General features: G+C 43.5%; 3 protein-coding genes across 3 annotated transcripts; 2 read left to right on the top strand and 1 right to left on the bottom strand.

Annotated features, from left to right (window-relative positions):
- The first annotated feature begins 2945 nt into the window (after positions 1 to 2945).
- On the top strand, positions 2946 to 6869 carry LOC133906326 (uncharacterized). The gene is made up of 4 exons (XM_062348195.1): positions 2946 to 3533; positions 3979 to 4966; positions 5632 to 5774; positions 6403 to 6869. The coding sequence occupies exons 1-4, from the start codon at positions 3307 to 3309 to the stop codon at positions 6497 to 6499; spliced, it is 1455 nt and encodes a 484-aa protein (XP_062204179.1). The 5' UTR covers positions 2946 to 3306; the 3' UTR covers positions 6500 to 6869.
- A 1090-nt stretch (positions 6870 to 7959) lies between these two features.
- On the bottom strand, positions 7960 to 10027 carry LOC133906707 (pentatricopeptide repeat-containing protein At4g02820, mitochondrial). The gene is made up of 2 exons (XM_062348680.1): positions 9700 to 10027; positions 7960 to 9594 (listed from the first exon to the last, which is right to left on the bottom strand). Exons 1-2 carry the CDS (start codon positions 9976 to 9978, stop codon positions 8338 to 8340), a joined length of 1536 nt encoding a protein of 511 aa, XP_062204664.1. The 5' UTR covers positions 9979 to 10027; the 3' UTR covers positions 7960 to 8337.
- Positions 10028 to 10528: 501 nt separating this feature from the next.
- Positions 10529 to 19294, top strand: LOC133905924 (uncharacterized). Its single transcript, XM_062347736.1, has 12 exons — positions 10529 to 10790; positions 10897 to 11221; positions 13074 to 13260; positions 13342 to 13391; positions 14802 to 14894; positions 14984 to 15072; positions 15160 to 15238; positions 15575 to 15657; positions 15799 to 15877; positions 15954 to 16668; positions 17751 to 18363; positions 18741 to 19294. Exons 1-12 carry the CDS (start codon positions 10759 to 10761, stop codon positions 18874 to 18876), a joined length of 2481 nt encoding a protein of 826 aa, XP_062203720.1. The 5' UTR covers positions 10529 to 10758; the 3' UTR covers positions 18877 to 19294.
- The last annotated feature ends 625 nt before the right edge of the window (positions 19295 to 19919 follow it).

The following is a 19919-nucleotide window of genomic DNA, read 5'->3' as shown; positions in this document are numbered from 1 at the left end:
TGACGCTTTCCCCTTGTCCTTAGCCTCTTCGTAGCAGCACTGGGTGCGGGGTGAGGGCTTCGTTTGTCGTTGGCACTAGAGGAGGAGGTATCCTCGAGAACAAGTACCTCAGTCGTTTGGATGTTGTCCTCTTGAGGGAAGGTTGGAACCTAGAACCATATAAGTCAATCAGGTTGAACAAGCAATAATCAACATTACATGCTTACTCAAGAAGATTCTCACCGATGGTTGAGGATTCATGAGGGAGTAGGGCTGAATCGAGCATGGTTGTGCTTCTTCAAAAAATAATTTGCTCAGTCGAGCTGTAATATCTTGCAGGGACAGGGTTGAAAAAGACAGAAGAAAGTGTCACTCGAAAGAGTTCGACGGCGACAATAGAAGCAGCAAATGCTATCTACATCTTACATCCGGTCGTTTCCCGAGAGCTCTAACTGTCTCCAGCATAATCCCATGCGAAATGATTCCGTGCTTTCAAAGGACACGACCTCTGACTAATGAAGTCTTTGGCCACATGCTACCTGGTTAAGCCACTTTATCTAAGTTCACCGATATTCTTGACATAATGGGCAGTGTGGTCAGACTCACGGTGCTTCATCGACCAGGACGAATTTGGTTTGGGGATGGAGGCCTTTAGAAACTAAGGGAGAATTGACTGGGTTGGGGTTAGAGATGTAAAACTAATGTTTTCCCAATCTTTTTGTCAGGAGGAGGTTAACGAAACTAGGATATAGGAATTCTTCATTCCATTCCGTAGCTGGAAACCACAGCCTCCAACACTTTTGTTCTCAGTATTCCTCTTCAGATGATAAAAGTACTAAAACAAATTCAAGCTCGGCGCGATACCGGCGAAGGCTTCACACAAGTGGACAAATGCACTAAGTATGGTGATCGAGTTCGGATTCAAATGGTGAAGCTCGATTTGGTAGTAGTCGAGTATGGTAAGAAGGAACTTGGAAGGGGGAATGTTGAAACCACATTGGAAAAGTGATTCAAAAATCACAATTTCATGATCGAATTGGCAGGATGGGAATTCCTCACCAGATGACGACCTCCAGTTGGCTAGCTTGCGAGGAGGAACGATTCCTTCGGCCTCTAGATTCTGGAGTTTTGATTCTTGCATAGTCAAAATTGACCAGATGTCAGTTAGGAGCCTCATCTCGTCCAATTGCTGGGGAGAAGCGTCGACGGCATTTGCGTCGAATTTCTTCTCAGGCGAGGAAGGAGTAGCACCTTCGCAGAGGGGTTGGAAGTCATGGAGCTAGGTTTCTTCGCGGCGGCGCATGTTTGGGCGGAGAAAGATGAGAGCTTGAAGAAGAAGGCTGGCGGCAAGAGGATGAAAGAATGGCTATAGTCCAAGTTCGTATTGATAAATAGCCTAGTACTTACCATTTCTTTGGCAACTACTCCCGTTACCGTGGCATCTCATTTGGTGTGAAAGGTGGGATGATGGCATTACACGAATCTTTGCACGTCCATCCGCATGCATTAATTGCGCTTATACCCAATGGTTCAATTTTTGGAGATTTCTTTTTAACTCTACTTAGAGTTGGGTGTCGATCAGTCGAGTTTTCAAGCCTTTCTTGAGGCTCGAGTGCAGACAATGGTAGGGTGCTCTACTTAATTGTGTTTCCACTCGATACTCAAAATATGACTTTCTTTGATCGATTCTTTCGACTACAAGCTTGATCCATCTTACTCGACCAAGCTTAGACTTGGCAGAACTAGAGTGGGCGCTTGTGGAAGCCCTCCCTGCTGAGCAGAGTTAGGGGGCTATTATCGAGTATCTAAATATATGATATGCACATATATACACATAAGGAGTACACCATATACAGATTGTGTACATCATACACATCTTTAACCAACTCCAAATGTTATAGACCTGAATCTACACGACCTGGTATACTTGGGGAAGAACCTATACTGGGAAGGTCTCAATCAGGTTAACCGACTCGAGTACAACTAGTATCCAGGATGGATTCGGCTGCCTTGCCTTGGCCAATAAGACAAATAACTCCCTATCGACTACGAATGGATCCAAGACAGCGCCAAAACCCTTAAATAAGGCGGGGACTCACACCCCAGGAAGAGGACGAATGCATACTCAACTCGACGCAAATAGCACCAAGACCATAGTCATCGAAGATACTCGACGACTTCAACCTTAGATTAATTTAGGATCCGGTCCATTGTAATAGGTTTAGCCACATTGCTTGTACTCGAGGTAGCTATATATACAACATCATCCACATATGACGTAAGGTATTACTCCGCACCGGGGTCTTGAACCTGTCTACATCGCGTATTTTATTTTCTGCTCGATCTTTGATCTCAAAGGTACCTAATTCAGTTATAAATATATTATCAGAAACTAATATTTAACATAGCTTTTAAAGTAAGAGTAGCGTTAGAACGACAATCTTCTGAAAGTGCTGTTAAGCTGGACTATAAACTTTGGAAATAGAACTGAAAGTTGCAGCAAGTTTTGTCAAAACGAAAAAAATGTTTTCAACAATTTTTCTGAAATCTCCAAGAATTTTTAAAGCCATTTACTATTTTTTTAAATTTTAAAATTACTTCATCCTTTGGGCCAGGTCACCGTGTCACCCAAAACCTAGAACCAAATTTGACTAGGGAACGATTTTAACTGTTAAGAACTGAAAAGTGAGCAGTTTTGTATACAAGGGTTGAAAATCAAACCGATCTCATAGTTGATGGCCGTTAAATGGTATTTTCCCTTGTTAAAATGGTATACTACGTTAAAACATTCTGCAATCTTTGTGACTGGATTTTTTTTTAAAGACCAGGTGACTGAAAATGTTGAAAAGGGTTTAAGTTACTGAAAAGAAGAGAAACCTAAAACCAAAAAAGTAGAAAAATGTATGATCGAGAAAACCAAGGAGAGAGGCCGACGGCGACCACTCGTAAGCAGCAGCCGTTCCCGGCCCCTCCGAAAACCCCAATCTTGTCGCCTTTTACGCGCCTCCCCCAATTCCATCTCCTAGCCAACCCAATCGCCTCCAAAACCCCAGGCAAAACCCTCCATTTCCGCATCTCCCCGCCGCCCCCCTTGCCCTTTCCCTGGCCGGTGGGGCTCCCTTGCCCTCCCGCTCTGTGCGTTCCTCGCTTCCTGCGCCGCGGCGGCGGCGGCGCTGCGCTTCTTTCGTTCTTGGGCTGCGGCCGGGGTTCATCCGGCTGTTTCTTGGGCTACGATCTCACCGTGGCTTGGTTTCGTGCGCCTTCTCCCTTTGCTGGTTGGCTTGTATGAGCCCCGGGTGGCGGCGGCCGCGGTGATTCTTGGAGGGGATGCAGGCCGCCACGGGGAGCGTCTCCTGGGTCGCCGCGCAGCCGTCCGTCCTCGGGCGGTTCGGCGGCGGCGGCGCGCCGTCCGATCCGGCTCGGGGGACGGCACACGGCGGAGGCAGGGTCCGGGGGGTCGGCGTGGCGCGGTGCTGCGTGCAGGAGAAGCGGCCGCCGCGGGTGCGGAAGACCAAGGAGGAGAGGAGGGAGTTGGTCGAGTCCTTCATCAACAGGTACTGAACCGATCTCTCTTGCGCTGTCGTTTATCTTTCATACTAGTGGCTACGTTTGTTGGCCTTGCGTAGCACACGCATTACCTCATGGTTGCTCTTCTTGCGTTTGGATTCCTGCGTATCTGCAGTGGATTATAGATCGACAACATTTTATTTGCATGCTCACTCCGATTGGTACTGAAATGAAGTAGCCAGTGTCTCCTATGGGCAGTAGGGGAAAACCACCGTGTTGGGACTCTCGTATCCAGAGTTGGTCTTCGTTGTGATACTGCATCGAGCCATTTTTACCTAAAACATAAAATCTTGATTAATTTGTTTTCTCTATACGAGTCGTGGGTTTCTGGAATGTAGAATTTCACTTTTGCCTGTCTGTATGTAATTACTTGTGCATATTTTTTTTTATTGGCGTGGTAACCCAATTGACATTGTTATTGTTCTGTTCCAGCTACCGAGTTTCAAATGATGGAAAATTCCCGTCAGTTAACCTTACACATAAGGAAGTTGGAGGTTCATATTATATAGTTCGTGAGATTGTGAGAGATATCATCCAAGAGAACAGAGTTCTTGGTCCTGGTGGTTTGAATGCTACGACGCTGAGTTTTGAAGATTGCACTGCTTCTTCGGAGTTATCCATGAAGCATGAATTGGGCCAAGACAATGTAGCGATCTTAGATACTTCTGATGGTAATCAAGCTGGGAAGGATTCTGTGTCCAAAATATCCAACAGTGAGGAATTAATTTCATTGCAAAGGAATGCCATCAGCGCTCAAACACTGCTGGGATCATCTAATATAATAGAGACTGGTGTTCTGAATGGTGCTGTCCTAACTGGAAATGCAGCAGGTACGACATGCTTGCATACAAGCCTTGAGGAACAAGATGAAGTTTCATGGGAGAATTCAAGAGAGATGGACCTGAACAGTTCTGAAGAGCAAGCCCCTTCATTTTCTCATGTTTCTGATTCAGATAAAGACATTGTGCTAGACAGTCTGGGGGATGCTCATGAGGGGACAGCCAGTAGTGTTGCTGATGGAGTTATTCTTTCCCCAGAACCTTGTGCTATTTATGAAACAAATGGTGCACTTTTAAGAGAGCATGGGACATTACCTAATGATAGTCATGGTGTCACAACTGATAGTGACGTTAGTGAAGAACACCTCCTGGCGGAAACCAATGGTGTTCTTCAAACAAGTGTATCCAGTGACAATGCCCAGATCATAGACGACCAGTTCAGTTCTACAATATCTGCTGATCCAATGGATGGTTTTAACTCGAGTACAAATAGTCCAGAGACTGAAGACACAACCAAAACTGTTGAACTGTCTAAAGTACACAGGTTGCAAGATGACTTTGAGCAATCATTGCTTGATGCCAGCCTTCATGAGCAAGAAAACTTAGAAAGTCCTGACTCTCATCCATCATTGGGTACAGAGGTTAGTATGTCGTTTTTCTTTGAGAATTTTGCAATATGCAACATCTATATTTCAAACAACATGTTATCTCTCTGCGCCCATCATGTTTGTTGCAATATGCAATAGCACCAAATGGCAGAATTACAGAAGTGATTGGTTTGATGTGCTTGTGGCAGCATAACTTGTTGGTGCGTCACATTACAACCCACAACTGGATTTGTGCCCTTCCATTCATGTGTAGATAGCTTCTCGTGATGGAATCTGCTGTTAACTGATGTACAATGCATTCCTCACTACACAGCATGTAGAGCATGGGCATAGAGATTTTTATAGAGCTATTTGTCACATGCAGCATGCATAACTTAGTTATGTTGAAATCTGGAAATTTGGTTCTTGTCCACCTTTTTAAGCTGTTTTAGAGCAAGTAGCTCAATATTAAATCCCCCCATTTGCTGCTAGAGTTTGCCAGAAATGGTAAAGTTATTCAACGGAAATGCATAGTACGCGTATATTTTTTGGGGTACTTTTTGTCTTCACCCCGGCCCCTCAGTGACAGGTGTGAGAGAATTTAAACAACTCTTGTATGGTGTTCGTTGTGAGAGAAATTTTGTTAGACATTGGCTGGTTATATACTCTATTTACTTGATTTCAACATATCCACCTCATACTATTCTGCTTCTCTATAGGGATTGTTGCAAATGGAAGACAAGAACAGTGTTTTACAGGTAGATGAAAGTGAATTGAAGAAATCAACGTCTGGGTTCACAAAGGAGGAGGTCGAGGCAAGCGATGCAAGTCATGAACAAGAAACAAGCACCACGATCAGCAGGCATGCACTTTGCCTTCTAACTTTGCGTTGCATACTTACTGTTTATAATTTCCTTCATACATCACAACCGGCCACAGTATATTAGGTTAGTCAATGTTTCCCCATGTTTTCTTCACAGTGCTTATACATTAAAGTTAGAGACATACATCATTACACCCTGTAGAGGTATTGTTGGAACCATTACATAGAATTTGAACTGATTTGTAACTCTGTTCCTCATGAGTGCACCCCAGAACATTGTAGTGTTATATATCATGTAGTTCATTCCACAACCATTCTTAGTTTAAGCAATGTGGGCTTCGGGGCAACATGTTGAAGATCCAAATTTAGCCCGAAGTAATTACAAAATGACATGCCAGCAGGTGCTCCATTATTGTTAATTGAACTGAGCTCAGGCGGGTCTGCATTTCCTGTAAGATCATTTGTTAACCTTTTAGTTGGTGCATTGTTTGGAGGCATTACGGTCTTTAGGACCAAATTCACAATTTTATATTTCACCTTAGGTGGTGGAATTGAAACTCATATCTGTGTATCAAGAACCTAGAAGTATTTCTTTTTAGTTCGGTACATTTGAGTAGATGGCACTTTTTTAATGTTTGAATATGCTGTTCCTCATTCTGGCCTGCAGGAGAACTTCGAAGGCGCAGCAGAAGAAAGAGGAAAACCTATTTTGGCTTGTCCTTAGAGCGTTTGTTATTGCTGTATCCAAACTCTGGACAAAATGAGTGCGCGGAAGATGCTCCTTCATGTGGATTTGTTGCCTGAGAAGCATCCGCCTTACTGGAAAACGAGAAGCTTGCCGTGAAACTCCTTTTTTTTACGGGATGCATATAGTTGCTGTTATTTTGCTGCAGATTAGGTTGCTTGTTAGAGACTTGTTGCTCGAGTTCTGTAGCTTGTAGTAGCTTTCTATTGTAGGCGTTATCATTTGGTCAACTCGCGGTGCTGTGTGAAGTCTAAATTGTACCAGCAGTTATGGCGTCTTTTTGTAAAAGAGTTGAGATCTGTGTTCCTTCTCTGAAACTGGTAGTGCTATTCGTCCGCTTGCTTACTGAGTTTCATTCCAGTGAAATTTTAGTGGGGATTTGCCTTTCATTTGGCTGGTGGTGAACTTCTGTGACTCCCTTGCATCTGATCTTCGTGTCAACGCTTATGAGTCATGAAGCAATGCTGATGCGAATTAGTGCTGTTGACCGACGTTGAATTCACAATGGAATCACAAACTCCAGAAATGAAATGAGCATCCTTTGGCAATCCTTGGGATCTCAATGTCCTGCTTGTGCAGTTTGTTAGGAAGTGCTGAGCAGCGCCTAAAAAGTTAAACAGGACGCCAACTACAACGAAATTTGACCGTGTTAACTTAGGTGTTGAATCATCTGAAGGCAGAATGGCTAACTATTGTGGAAGTAACGCGGAGCCTACGGACTTGCCACTTCTTAGACAGAACAATACACTCACTGTGCAATTTTTACAACTAGAAACTACACATGTGTTATACACGTGAAATCAATCTAGTATATAGCAATCTGAAAAAAAGAAAAATGATAGAAGATTAAATATATTTTTAAAATGTATGAAAGATAGGTATTTGATGTTTAACATAGAAGGAAAATAATAGTAGATTAAATATATTTCTGAAAGGAGAAACGTGATTCAATTTTACATTGTGACTGTTTGATTAACTCGGGTGGATAGTGAAAACCATCCAGACTTGTCGTAACTAGTGAATTATATAGGAGTATCAATCCAGTATATAGCAATTAAAAAAAGTATATAAGATAAATAATAAAAGATTAAATGTATTTTTGGTATGTATTGAAGATAAATATTAGACATTTAGGTATAGAATGCCAATAATAGAAGATTAAATGTACTTCAGAAAGGAGAAATGTGATCCAACTTTGTACAGTGACTGTTTGATCAACTCGGATAGATAGTGAAGATCATCTAGATCTGTCGCAACTGGTGAATTATATAGGAGTATCAATCCAGTATATAGCAATTCAAAAAAGTATGTAAGATAAATAATAAAAGATTAAATGTATTTTTATAATGTATTGAAGATAAATATTAGACGTTTAGGTATAGAATACCAATAATAGAAGATTAAATGTACTTCAGAAAGGAGAAACGGGATCCAACTTTGTGCGGTGACTGTTTGGTCAACTCGGGTGGATAGTGAAGATTAGCCGGATCCGTCACAACTGGTAAATTATATAAGAATATAAATATATAATTGTCATAGGGTTTTTGAAACAACAATACATTTGCAGGGATTTTGTTGGGATTGAAACTTTTTCTATGAAGCGTTCCGAATTGCAGGAATGTTTGAAGAAATTCTGTGCTAAAATCGTCCGCTATCCTGAAATTACTGTTGTTTGCTGTCAGGATGCCCTTTTTGAGACAGAACAATCCAGTCGTTCCCTATCCTTTTCATTTACCCAGGAATGCAAACACTACACCCAGCGTTTGCTTGCTATTTGCATTGTACTTAAAAACTGCAAACACACTAGAGCAAAATTCACATCGCATCCTGAAACATTCCTTCAACTACTAACACACCTCAAGGCATCAATGTTGAAACCTCACCGATTGGGTAATTGCTTGTCAATCTCAACAATCTCCTTGTTTCCTCATCCATCGCCACCTTATCCTGCTCCATCCGCTCATCAATTATCAGGGGCATCAGCTCAGCTTTTGCGTAAGTGCGCAGGACCGAGTTATATATCTCAGTCGTGACATACCCCGCATCCCGAAACATGACCAGGAACTTCTCTGCATCTTCAATGTCACCTGTCTTCTCAACCTCAGAAAAGATTGTCGTGGCGAGCTGATGGTTAGGCTCCCATTTCTGCAAGCTTGACAGGGCATTCTTCAGGCATTCAAAGACTTTGTCCATCCTGTCATGGCTGAGATAACCCCAAACAAATAACTCCCAGGTGCTATAGCTGGGCTTGACTCCTTTTTGCACAATATGATCAAGAAAACTCTCGGCCTTTTGTATCATGCAATTCTTGATGTAATATGAAAGGATTGTGTTTGGTATCCTCGAGTCACGTGTCCCCGAAGCCGATTCCCATTCCCTGTAAACACTCTCTGCTGCTGTGATATCGCCAAACCTCGTGAGTGAAGTAAGCATGCACTTGTATTCGGTGTCGCTGAACTTCCTGAAGATTTCTCTCATCGTGTTCCATACCCTGTCCAAGTTACCTCTATCCGACAGATTTGCATACAGGGTGAGGAGCGACGAGTATGCGGCTCGCTCTTTCCTGGAGGCCCTCTTCTCCATCTCCACCAGTGCATCTCTCCCTTTGACATGAAGCCCAGCGTTGATGTAAATGCTCGCCAGCATGCTGAAGGTCATCCAGTCAGGAACAACCTTGTCACCCATCATTAGATCAAACACCTTCTCCGCGCTCTTCACGCTGTTCTTCTTCGAGCAGTAGGTCAGCCATATGTTGTATGTGACGAGGTCTGGGACGGTGTACCTCCTGAGCTCCTTGATCATCTCCGGCACCCTCTCGAGTTCGCCGCTCACCATGTAGAGCGACATCATGTGGTTGAACGGGAGCGCGCAGGTCAGGTACCCGGCCTCGGCCATCTCTGCTAGCATGGCCTCAGCCTTGTCCCGCGCGCCATGCTGCACGTACGTGTGCAGCAGCGCGTTGCAGGTGGACGGCGCCTTGGCCCGCTCGGGCATGTCCTCGAAGAACTTCTCGGCGCTGGCGAGGCCCCGGACCTTGGCGACCAGGTCCAGGTGCACCGCGTGGTCTCCCGGGAGAAGACGCATCTCCGGCTGCGTCCGCATCCACTCGCAGATCTGCATTTCGGCATGGATGCAGTCAGGTTGGCAATACATCGAGCAGGTGGTGGGCGGGAGCAGGAGCTACGGCGAGCGGCGGTGGCGAGGTGCGGGTGGGTATACCTCGAGAGCATGCTTGAAGCGGCCGTACTTTCGTAGCTCCCGGACGACGCGGTTGAGCTGGTACTTCTGCACGGTGCGGCCCTCCTCCGCCCACCGCCGCAGCACCACCACCGCACTCCGCTTCGGGTAGATGAGCTTCAGCAGCCGCTTACCCAGCGTGTCCCCCCTTCCTGACGCGGGGCCCGCGCCTCCTCCTCCGCCGCCGACAGAGGAGGTCACTGGGGCCGCCGTGGAGAGCAGCCTCGCGGCGGCAGGGGGCGCGAGCCGGCGGGCGAGCATGGCTTGGTCGGCTGAGGCTTCCTTGCTTCTGGAGCGCTAACGGGACGGGAGGGCCCATATCCTCCTAACGCCATTAATGGGCCAAGGCCCACTAAAGCCCAAATCTTAAGGCTCATAAAGTTGCGGAGGCCCAACTCAATCTCGGCCCATCCAAAATAGAAGTGGAATCAGTATAAGATCCGACAATAGTTTTCAGCTCTTAGATTGATTATATAAAATTAATTCTTTAAAATAAACTAGATACTAAAAATAAAAAAATCAATTTTCCTTAATTCGCTTCATTTATATAATTATCTCCTCCGTATGGTTTATCTTACAGAATGACTTTTAACTATAAAATTATTTTTTATAAAGAATCATTAAAAAAAATTTAAATAAGAGAAGCTCTACCCTGGCCTGTAGGCGGCGAAGCCCTTCCTCTCAAAAAGGACGGCTAAGCCTTTACCCGAAATCCGCAAATTGTCCAGGGCTTTTGCGTAAAAGCTCCCACAGCTGTACTCCACAGCGCCCAGGACTACAGGCCCGTCGAGTACAAAATCCTTTTCTCCCAGGGACCCAACCGCAAAAGTCCCACCACCATCCTCCTCGCCCGCCGTGCTCCTCGCCCGCCCAGGCTCCACGACCCCCCGCGCCTCCAAATCCAAACCCAAATCCCACCAAATCAGCTCCGAATCCTTCCCAAATTTCCCCAAACCGCGGCCAAACCCCACCGCACCCACCCCCCGAATTCGCCTCGAATCAGACCGACGCAGCCCATCTGGGCTTACGCCTCCTCCTCCCATGGCGTTTCACGTCGCGTGCCCCATCACTTGGTAAGCGCTCACACCCCTGCCCCCCCTCTCTCTCTCTAACACTCTCTGGCTCGCGGGCTGACGAGCGGGCGGCTTCTCTCTCTCTCCTCTCTCTCTCTCTCTGCAGCAGGAGGGTGTGCGACTGCGAGCTAGGGTTCGGCGCGGCGTCGGCGAGGAAGCGGGGGGTTGCCCCCGCGGCAGCATGGGCGGACGCGGCGGCGACGCTCGAGGGGTTCCTCGCGGATCCGTGGTTGCTGCGCCCGGTCGGGGCCGCGGCGGAGGGGGAGGCATATGGATCGGCGGCAGCGGCGACGGTGCAGGTGGAGGTGCCGCCTTTAGAGCCGCCGCCGGATGAGGGGGAGGACGAGGCGTGCCGGGCGGCGGCGCAGCGCGGCGCGGCCGCGGCCGAGGACCTCGCCAGGCGGTTGGAGGGCGGCGCCTTCGGATCGCCGGTGAGCGGATCTCTCTTCGTCTCCTCTCCTCGCGCGTGGCTGCTTTGCCTTCCGGTCTAGGGTTTGCACTGAACTGCTTGCTGTCGTGGGTGAATTTCGTTGCGAATCAGCGTGGTTGCGTCTCGGGCTTTTTAGCCTGTGCAGCATTGCGCGGATGTGGAGGTAAACCGTGACGTTTTGTTGTGGATTCGTTGGAATTCTGGACTGGGATGCGAGGAAGGTATCTGATGTGCGCAGAAATCATGGGCTGTTGTACAAGTTTTCTACTTTTTGTTTTGAGGTTAATAGGACTGTGTACTCAATGCAAGAATGTTTCTTTTCGGGAGTTCTGGGCAGGGTTTAGAGCTGGGATTGGTTCATGTGGGCAAACAGCACCATCAGTGGTTATTCGTGTGTTCATGCTCATGCACATTGTGGATGCCCATGCTAATGCCATTTCTGGTGTGGCCGTGCAGTTGTGTTCACTATTACAGGCAGAATCGACGATACCATTTGGGTTATCCATGAGTCGGGCCGCTTATAATGTGTAGTTCTGTGAGTTTGTCATTGGTCTGCGAATTTTAGGGTTTTGGGTTTAACGGTCAAGTTGGTAACGTGTTACGTTTTTTGCGTTACGGATTTACGAGGATATATGAAGCTAGTTTTTAGTGCCTGTTGAGCTTTCTGGTTTTCTAGATGATTTTAGGCTTCCTACACTATTAAATACAAGGTGATAGTGTGAATATTTCCAAACGGTTACATGCATGGTGACACGTGGAATGAAAAAAGTGTTGTGCTTGAATCATGTGCTCGAATGCATGCACGCGTTTGTGCTGTTGTATTGTTGTGCATGGTGCTGCTCTTAGACATTACCTGGGCCTGCATATCAGGAACGGTGGAAGAAGTGCTTCTGGAGAGTCGTGGAGTAATATAGCCATGTAGGATTTTGTGCTACAAATAACCGTGTATGTTGCTATAAATGAACCTAAGCTTTAGAAATGGACCCGTGTCTCGCGGAGCTTCTCATGTACACTACTCATGCTGTATGCCTTGATGGCTGTATATAAGACTTTCCTTGCAGTTACACAGATAGTTCCTCTGTTAGACACATGAGTACATGAGTTAATAACTTATTCCCTCCGTCCCAAAATATAGGGCGTATTAGGATTTGGAAAAGTCAAACTTTGTAAATTTTGACTAACAATTAGTCAAATTATACACATATTTTAATGTACAAAGGTTGTATCAATATATCCGTATTTCACCTTTTAATACGATATTAATTTTGTAGCAATTGATAATATATTGCAAAATAAATTAATGGTCAAAATATACTTTCAAAGACTTATCCAAATCCTAATACGCCCTATCTCCAAAATTCACAAATAAATTGGTTTAGGACTAGTAAATCGTATTAATAAGAGCGTAAAGGCTTTCATTCTAGAATTTTTTCTAAAATACAAAATTCTTTGTATTTATTGATGAAATTCTAATGTTCCTAAATTCTTTTGGAAGGAGGGAGTAACATACAAGTAGTTTGTTATTTTCTAGCTCCACTTTTTATAAGGTCTTAATGATGGCTTTAATTAAGTCAGTAATGAGGCAGTATCTTATCGGTATCTGCATATAGACTGTTGTTGTATCATTTTTTTTTGTCTCATCAAATGAAGCAGTTATGCTTAATCCTTGGATACTACTGCCTCCAATCGTCTTGGCAAGTTCCAGTGCCACATAAATTTAGTAGCCAATAAGATCTTTTAGGTTTTGGTATTTGCATCTTTAGTTGATGCCAATAATGAATGCTACACTTTCCATGCTGCTGTATGTTTTGTTTCCATCTCCTAATATGAGAAGGTCCTCGCCCTTGCCCCAGGAGGCAGAAGGAGATGAAGAAGATTGGGACTGCAGATATCAAGGCAATGCTTCTGTCAAGGTTATGTGCCGTTTATGCTTTTCAGGAGAAAATGAGGGCAGCACAAAAGCTGCGAAAATGCTTCCATGTAAACTCTGCAACAAAAGATACCATAGGAATTGCTTGAAAAGCTGGGGGGAACATAGAGGTAACACAGAATTTCTCCTAGTACTTTCTCTTCAGCACATACTTTCTTGTATATCCTCTAATAAATTTATGTTCCATCTAGATCTTTTTCACTGGAGCTCATGGGTCTGCCCCTCTTGCCGCAGCTGTGAGGTCTGCTCTCTCTCTCTCTCTCTCTCTCTCTCTCTCTCTCTCTCTCTTTCTCCATCAGAATTATCCTTACCTTATACTCTCGTAGTAAAGAATTAGTGTTATTGAAGAATGTGCACCAAACTATTTTACCTTTGATAAATAATCCAAGGGTATGTAGATCAACCGTATGAAAAAACATGATTAGTTTTGTCTAATTTAAGATACAGTACCTCTCCGAATGGTTGTTATCTTATCCCATAATCCCATATTGGGTGCAAGTAACCTTTAAAACTTTAACAGCTAATATCCAGAAGAATATCGAGATCTGTCACATGAAAATAATATTGACAGATTCATCATCAAAAGTAGTTCTTTGTATATGGTATCTTCAACATTTAACTTACAATTACAGAAAGTAATGGCCAAAAGTGTGTGTTAGAGACCATATGTCCATATCAATGTCCAAACTGGCTAGTACTCTAGTCACAAAAAAGTGATGTTTTGGGCATGAACATGCCCCCCAAGACACAATGTTTTGACTACTAATTTCTGTTATAATATATTTACAAATCATAGCAAAATTATATGATTATGAAACTATTTTGTGAGACAAATCTACTCATAGCCTTTTCAAATGTTCAATCTCATTATAGACAAATTATTGATGATCAAAGTTCTGATAAGGTGACTGCACACAACCCAAAACATCGTTCTTTTTGTGATTGGAGGGAATACAAGAGAATGGATGTAGTGAAATAATTGAACTAGTCTGTCAAAGACTGTTAGTGTCCAAAATGGCATTCAATTGTTACTGATGAGTATGTATGCATGTACAAACTTGGAATTCTTTGGACACCAGAACCATTGCAAGAAGTATTGGTTAATATTCTGTTTCATTTATGTGCTACTGGTCAATTGAAGTTGACATACCTTTTGAGTTGAGGTTAGTTGCTGCAAAAATGTAATGGCTATTTTACCAATATTTAAAAAGGGGGGAGGGGGTGGCATCAACTATGGTTATGTTTGCCGTGGACTCCTAAGATCAGGAATATGCTTGATCTGATCATGTTAACTTCAAAGTGCTCTTCACCCCTCTTCTTTATACACATGCTCTGTTCTTTTTCATGTTATATTTAAATTTGCATCTTCAACTAGCTGTTTGGTGGTGCGTTTATGTGCTTTAGGCCTGGACCTGGTTGGTCCCCTCTTCCTTTGTCCTTCTCTTTTTTTACGTTTTTGGGGGGTGCGCGTCGTGTTCTGGCGATGTACTTTGGTTCGTTTTTGACTCCTTAATATAATGATGGGCAGCTCTCTTGCTGGTTCAAGAAAAAAAAAATTGCTTCTTCAAAGCATAGTACTTTTGTTACACAATAACTGCCACCCGCTTCTGTACCTGTTTTCATGTAACATGAATACTTGCCATCTATATAGGTGTGCCGACGGCCTGGTGATCCCAATAAGTTGATGTTTTGTAGAAGGTGTGATTGTGCTTATCACTGCTACTGTCAGCAACCATCACACAAGGTACAACTACTGTGTACTTTCCCCCCTCCGCCACCACCCTATGTCTACAGATTGCATCTACGTCTGTTTAGTTAACATGAACATTGCAGAATGTTACCAATGGACCATATTTATGTCCAAAACATACGAGGTGTCACAGCTGTGGATCTGGTGTGCCTGGGAGTGGCCATAGCACAAGGTATTGATTCAAAGATTGATCTTCTTAACAGGCATTTACACCTGATGTCGTATGCTCTTCTATAACACTATGAATTCGGATCTGCAGGTGGTTTTTGGGGTACACGTGTTGTGATGCTTGTGGACGATTGTTTGTGAAAGGAAACTACTGTCCGGTTTGCCTAAAGGTAGCACCGTTTCCTATTACCTTTTTCCAGGCATAAGTACTTTGTTTTCTGCAGTGAAAGAATTTATCTTTAGCTTGTGTAATTTATCATGTACTGTTCACTCTCAGGACATTAGAATTTTATTGTTTAAGGGCATAATGGTTTTATGCATGAGATAGTAAAGTAAGTTATTTGCTTATAGTTCGAAGTCCCTTTGACTGAGACTTGGTTTCTGTTTTTAAGCGAGAATAAATGAAGCAGTCATGGTTCATATATACCATAATATGTTGCATACTTTTTCATTTTATTGACTTATGTTTATATGCTATTTTCTGTTTGGGTTCCCTCCCTTTTCAGGTTTATAGAGACTCTGAAGTAATACCTATGGTTTGTTGTGATGTTTGTGAAAAGTGGGTGCATATTGAGTGTGATGGCATCAGGTCTGTATGAATGTGAACCCATGTGTTTGTTTGAATAATTACTCATGTTTGTTGCCTTCTGTGTTTCTACTGCATGCATTACCATTTTTTCCCTTCTGTTCTCGGGTGGATGACTTACCGTCGTTCCATATATTTATGCAGCGAGGAAAAGTACCAACAGTTCCAAGCTGACCAAAACCTCCAGTATACATGTGCAGCATGTCGTGGGGAATGCTCCCAGGTGTTAATTACTTCTGTCATCCTCTCTCATTGCTATATTGTGTGCTATCTAACACACCCATTTTGCTATCTTTCAGATTAGGGACACTGAAGATGCAATTCGGGAACTCTGGAAGAGGAGGGACATTGTTGACCAAGATCTTATGGTTAGTTTACGGGCTGCTGCTGCACTGCCTTCTCTGGAAGATGTCTCACCATCTCATCCAAACTCGGATGATGAAAGGCTTGGTGCATATGTATTGAAAAATGATGGAAGAAATACTCTAAAATTTTCATTGAAAAGCAGCAGTAGTAAGCCTCCATCAGATTCACCTGAGCCAGAGAAGGTTGTTCTCAAGAGCCCTGGGTCGAATAAGAAACATTCCAAAAAGAAAGGCTGTCAGGGTAATAAAACAGTTGATGGCCAAGATGAAATATTTTTGGAGAGAAGGAAATCAAATAGCCATTTGGGAGATAAAAAAACAGATGCTAATCATGCTATGATTTCTTTTAAGAATGATGGCAATGCGTATATTTCATCTTCAACTCGAAGTTCAGAGAAGAACTCTAAATCATCATTCACTAAAGCTGTTGTAGACAATACTGATATGGTACCCAAAGTCAAGATTAAAGGAAGTAAGGTTCCAAGTTTGCATTTCAAGGATGCAGGCGAGGAAACTACTCCCAAGAGTGACACAGGGAAAGGTACCAAGTTGGTTATCCATCTTAGTTCGCGACACAAAAGTAGGAGTGGCTCTCCCAAGTCTGAACTGTCCAATTCTCAAAGAGAGCAAGAGCTGGGTTCAACGCATGGTATGTGCCCATTTTGTTGTAGTTTGTGATTTACCGTTTTTGTTTGCCGGCCATAATACATTTGTTGGCATGCACAACCTTAAATTTCAGGGGCTAGTACTTTCAGCTGCTTACAAAGGTGTCATGTGGGGTTTTAAATAAATTATAATGACCTTTGTGCCACTTTTATGACTTGCATATGGGCAACTGTAGAACTAAAGCAATTTTGTGGGAATTCCGTGGTTTCCTTTGGAATGTGTTTCTTCTATTGTTTTGATTCAACTTCACAATGCATTACGGTTTTGATTCTCAGTAAATTATCACGAGGAAAAAAAAGCAATTACAAGGATCCACAAAGTTGAGTCTTAAATACCAGCATCTTTTTAATAAACACAACGAATAGCTTCTGTTAGTCCATAAGTGGTATGCAGGGGGGCTGTTGCATGACTTCATCTATTAGACTAATAAATCTCCGTTCTTAAAGATGCTGCCATGCTGGGCCACATGGTGAGCCATATCATTGACAGAATGTTAGTGGTTTGATCATTCCAACCTATGTGCTTGATAATCTGATTGGGTGCTTCTACCCATTTGACGTGTTGGTGGGCATAGGTTTTTTCACCACAGCCTAAGATCTTTTCCCTCCCTTGTGTGCAAGATTTTTCACCACAGCCTAAGATCTTTTCCCTCGTGGCGGTGCAGCAGTAGTTTTAAACCCTCATTGCGTAACATGTGTTTCATGTCTCTTATGCACTGTAAGTTTAGGTAGTATTGCTGTCTTCCTGTAACCGTGCTGTTCCCATTTCTGATTTATTTTCTACCTGTCTCTTCACCTGGTTTTATCTTCTGTTTGTACCTGTGGTGTCCTTTCTTTTTAAATTCTGTATTGAATATTGATTCCACTTTAAATTAGTAAGTTAAATCCTTGCTTGATGGTCGGTATGCTAATAAATTCTGTATTGAATATTGATTACATTTTAAATTAGTAAGTTAAATCCTTGCTTGATGGTTGATAGGCTAAGAATTCTCTTAGTTTGGTTTGAACTTGTTCCCTTGATTCTGTGTTGAGGATTAAATTACTTAACCACAATTGCCTCTTTCAGGAGGGAAAGTTGATGTGACAAGCCAGCTGAAAAGCTCAAAGAGTGAGATAAAAGAAAAAAGTGTAATGAAGCTAGTTAGAGAGACTGGGGTGCAGCAAAGAAATAGCCTTTTGGCAGATCTTGGTACCTCAAAAAGGCATGCAACTGGAAAAAGGAGCAATGCTATGATTTCTGGAATGGAAAATGCAAATGAAAGCGGTATGAGAAACAGATCATTTGGACATAAACAATCTCTTGCTAGTCAGCTGAACGAGAACCAGGGAGCTGCTGCTTCATTTCCATCCGGCTCTCCTGATAACTTGAAGCCATCATTGCTCAAACTTAAATTTAAGCGTCCCCATTTCGAGCAGCCAAACACCAAGGCCTCTCAACCAGAGGGGCTAACCACTTGGGCTTCTCAGCAAGAGGAGCCGTTAAATGTTTCTAAAGGCCAGAGATCAAAGAGGAAGAGACCTTCGATGGATAAGGTGGATGGTTCGGACGGCAAGTCCACCAAGAGGCATCAACAGAGCGCAGATGATGAAGCAATGGATGCAAACTGGATACTGTGCAAGTTGGGAAAGGATGCGATCGGAAAGAGGATTGAGGTCCATCTAGCTTCTGATGGCAAATGGTTAGTTCTCCCTCTGACCTATTTTCTTATTATACTTTTAACATTATCCTGGCTAAGCCTATGTACATTTGGTTCAGTAGTAATTCTTAACTTCATCTTGAGCTTATCAACAGAAATGGCATGCCTCAGTCACCTGTACTGCTTGCTGAAGTATTTGCATTGCTTTGGCCTTAGGCCCTGTATATCTCCAGTAACACAAATTAGTTTTTGTTTTCTTATAACCATTCTGAGTAAAATCTTTATATCCCTCGATTATGGAACTTGCATAGCGGAACAGTATTGCTTAGCGCACTACATGCTATGTATATCTGATTGTGTTATTGCTGATGATTGAAAAGGAGAAACAGATGACTGAAAACTATTCTTCATCTGGGCAGGCATCAAGGGGTGGTGTCGAATGTCATCAATGGCATGCTTTGTGTTCAATTAGATAATGGCAGATCTGAGAATGTGGAGCTGGGAAAGCATGCCATTCGCTTGATAGCTCAAAGATCAAAGGGCGGAAAGCGATGAAACCTTTTCCATATGAAGCATAGACCTGTTCTCAACTCGTTGGCATGAATGTGGCAGGCAGAGTCCTCCAGGTTGGCATGTGAAGTGCAGCAGTGCGACCACTGCTGTCCATGGGGGGCTCTCTGCCCCGCCGCCTTTGCTGACTGGACGAGGCATGGAGCGCAACGTCACTGGTTTTTTCATGTTCGTTGTGTTTGAAGCCCATTGGCTTCCATTAGATTCTGTTAGCGTAGAGAGACCGATAAGGTTTTAGGGTACCATGGATGTAAAAGAAGCGGGTAGCATGTCAGGATTGTCGAGTGTACACGTAGCTGTCAAATGAGTTTCAGAATAATTCGTTCGTGATAATGTGTGGTGTTATTGCTTGACCAGTTTGTCCGAGATTTTGTTATCATGTTACATAGTGAGTTGTTGCTAACTACAACCCAGAGGCTCTGTTCGTGAATCTAGAAAGGTGACTCACGCGGTTTTCTGGGGATTTACACATTTTCCAAATGGAATTTTTCGAAATGATGTTTTCTGGTAGGCCTCGTCACATTCTGCACACTGAAAACTGGTTCGGTCTTTTCCCCACTCTTGGGATATGATTTTAGCGATGTATTAAAACACACCCGGAGCTCTCTGGGCACACGGGGATATCGCTGATCAGGATGTGAACAAGTCGCGTACACGTTCAATCTAGACAGTTCGGATGTGAATAGTGTGGCAATTGAGCTTACAATCTATCTCCTTTATGGGGCAAATTGCAGCAAACTAGTAAAGATGACTAAAGATGACAATGTGTCTAAGACGTGGCGCCGGGCTACACCTCACATTCCTTTTGTTTTAATTTACATATATTAATTTTTTTGATTCCTTTTGTTTTAATTTACATATATTAATGGATCAGATTATATCCCAATCGTCTTCAATCTCTATCTAACGGGCCCTGCACGTTTCTTCCTCCGACAGCATCGACAACAGCTCTCTTCTCCAAGCGCGCAAGCTCGTTGTCATGCCCCTGTCTACCCCCACTTCCTCTTAGTCCCCGGTGGCTTCCCCAC

The sequence above is a fragment of the Phragmites australis genome, chromosome 23 (assembly GCF_958298935.1).
Source record: "Phragmites australis chromosome 23, lpPhrAust1.1, whole genome shotgun sequence".
Lineage (NCBI taxonomy): Eukaryota > Viridiplantae > Streptophyta > Magnoliopsida > Poales > Poaceae > Phragmites > Phragmites australis.
This window is presented reverse-complemented; position numbering and strand designations above follow the sequence as displayed.

Bases quoted from the DNA above. Each gene is read 5' to 3' on its own strand.
- LOC133905924 (XM_062347736.1), top strand. From the start codon at position 10,759: ATGGCGTTTCACGTCGCGTGCCCCATCACTTG. The intron at 14,895-14,983 runs GTACAACTACTG...TGAACATTGCAG, and splicing joins GTCAGCAACCATCACACAAG to AATGTTACCAATGGACCATA. The intron at 18,364-18,740 runs GTTAGTTCTCCC...TCATCTGGGCAG, and splicing joins CTAGCTTCTGATGGCAAATG to GCATCAAGGGGTGGTGTCGA.
- LOC133906707 (XM_062348680.1), bottom strand. From the start codon at position 9,978: ATGCTCGCCCGCCGGCTCGCGCCCCCTGCCGCCGCGAGGCTGCTCTCC. The intron at 9,595-9,699 runs GTATACCCACCC...GCCGAAATGCAG, and splicing joins GCTTCAAGCATGCTCTCGAG to ATCTGCGAGTGGATGCGGAC.
- LOC133906326 (XM_062348195.1), top strand. From the start codon at position 3,307: ATGCAGGCCGCCACGGGGAGCGTCTCCTGGGTCGCCGCGCAGCCGTCC. The intron at 4,967-5,631 runs GTTAGTATGTCG...GCTTCTCTATAG, and splicing joins ATCCATCATTGGGTACAGAG to GGATTGTTGCAAATGGAAGA. The intron at 5,775-6,402 runs GCATGCACTTTG...TCTGGCCTGCAG, and splicing joins ACAAGCACCACGATCAGCAG to GAGAACTTCGAAGGCGCAGC.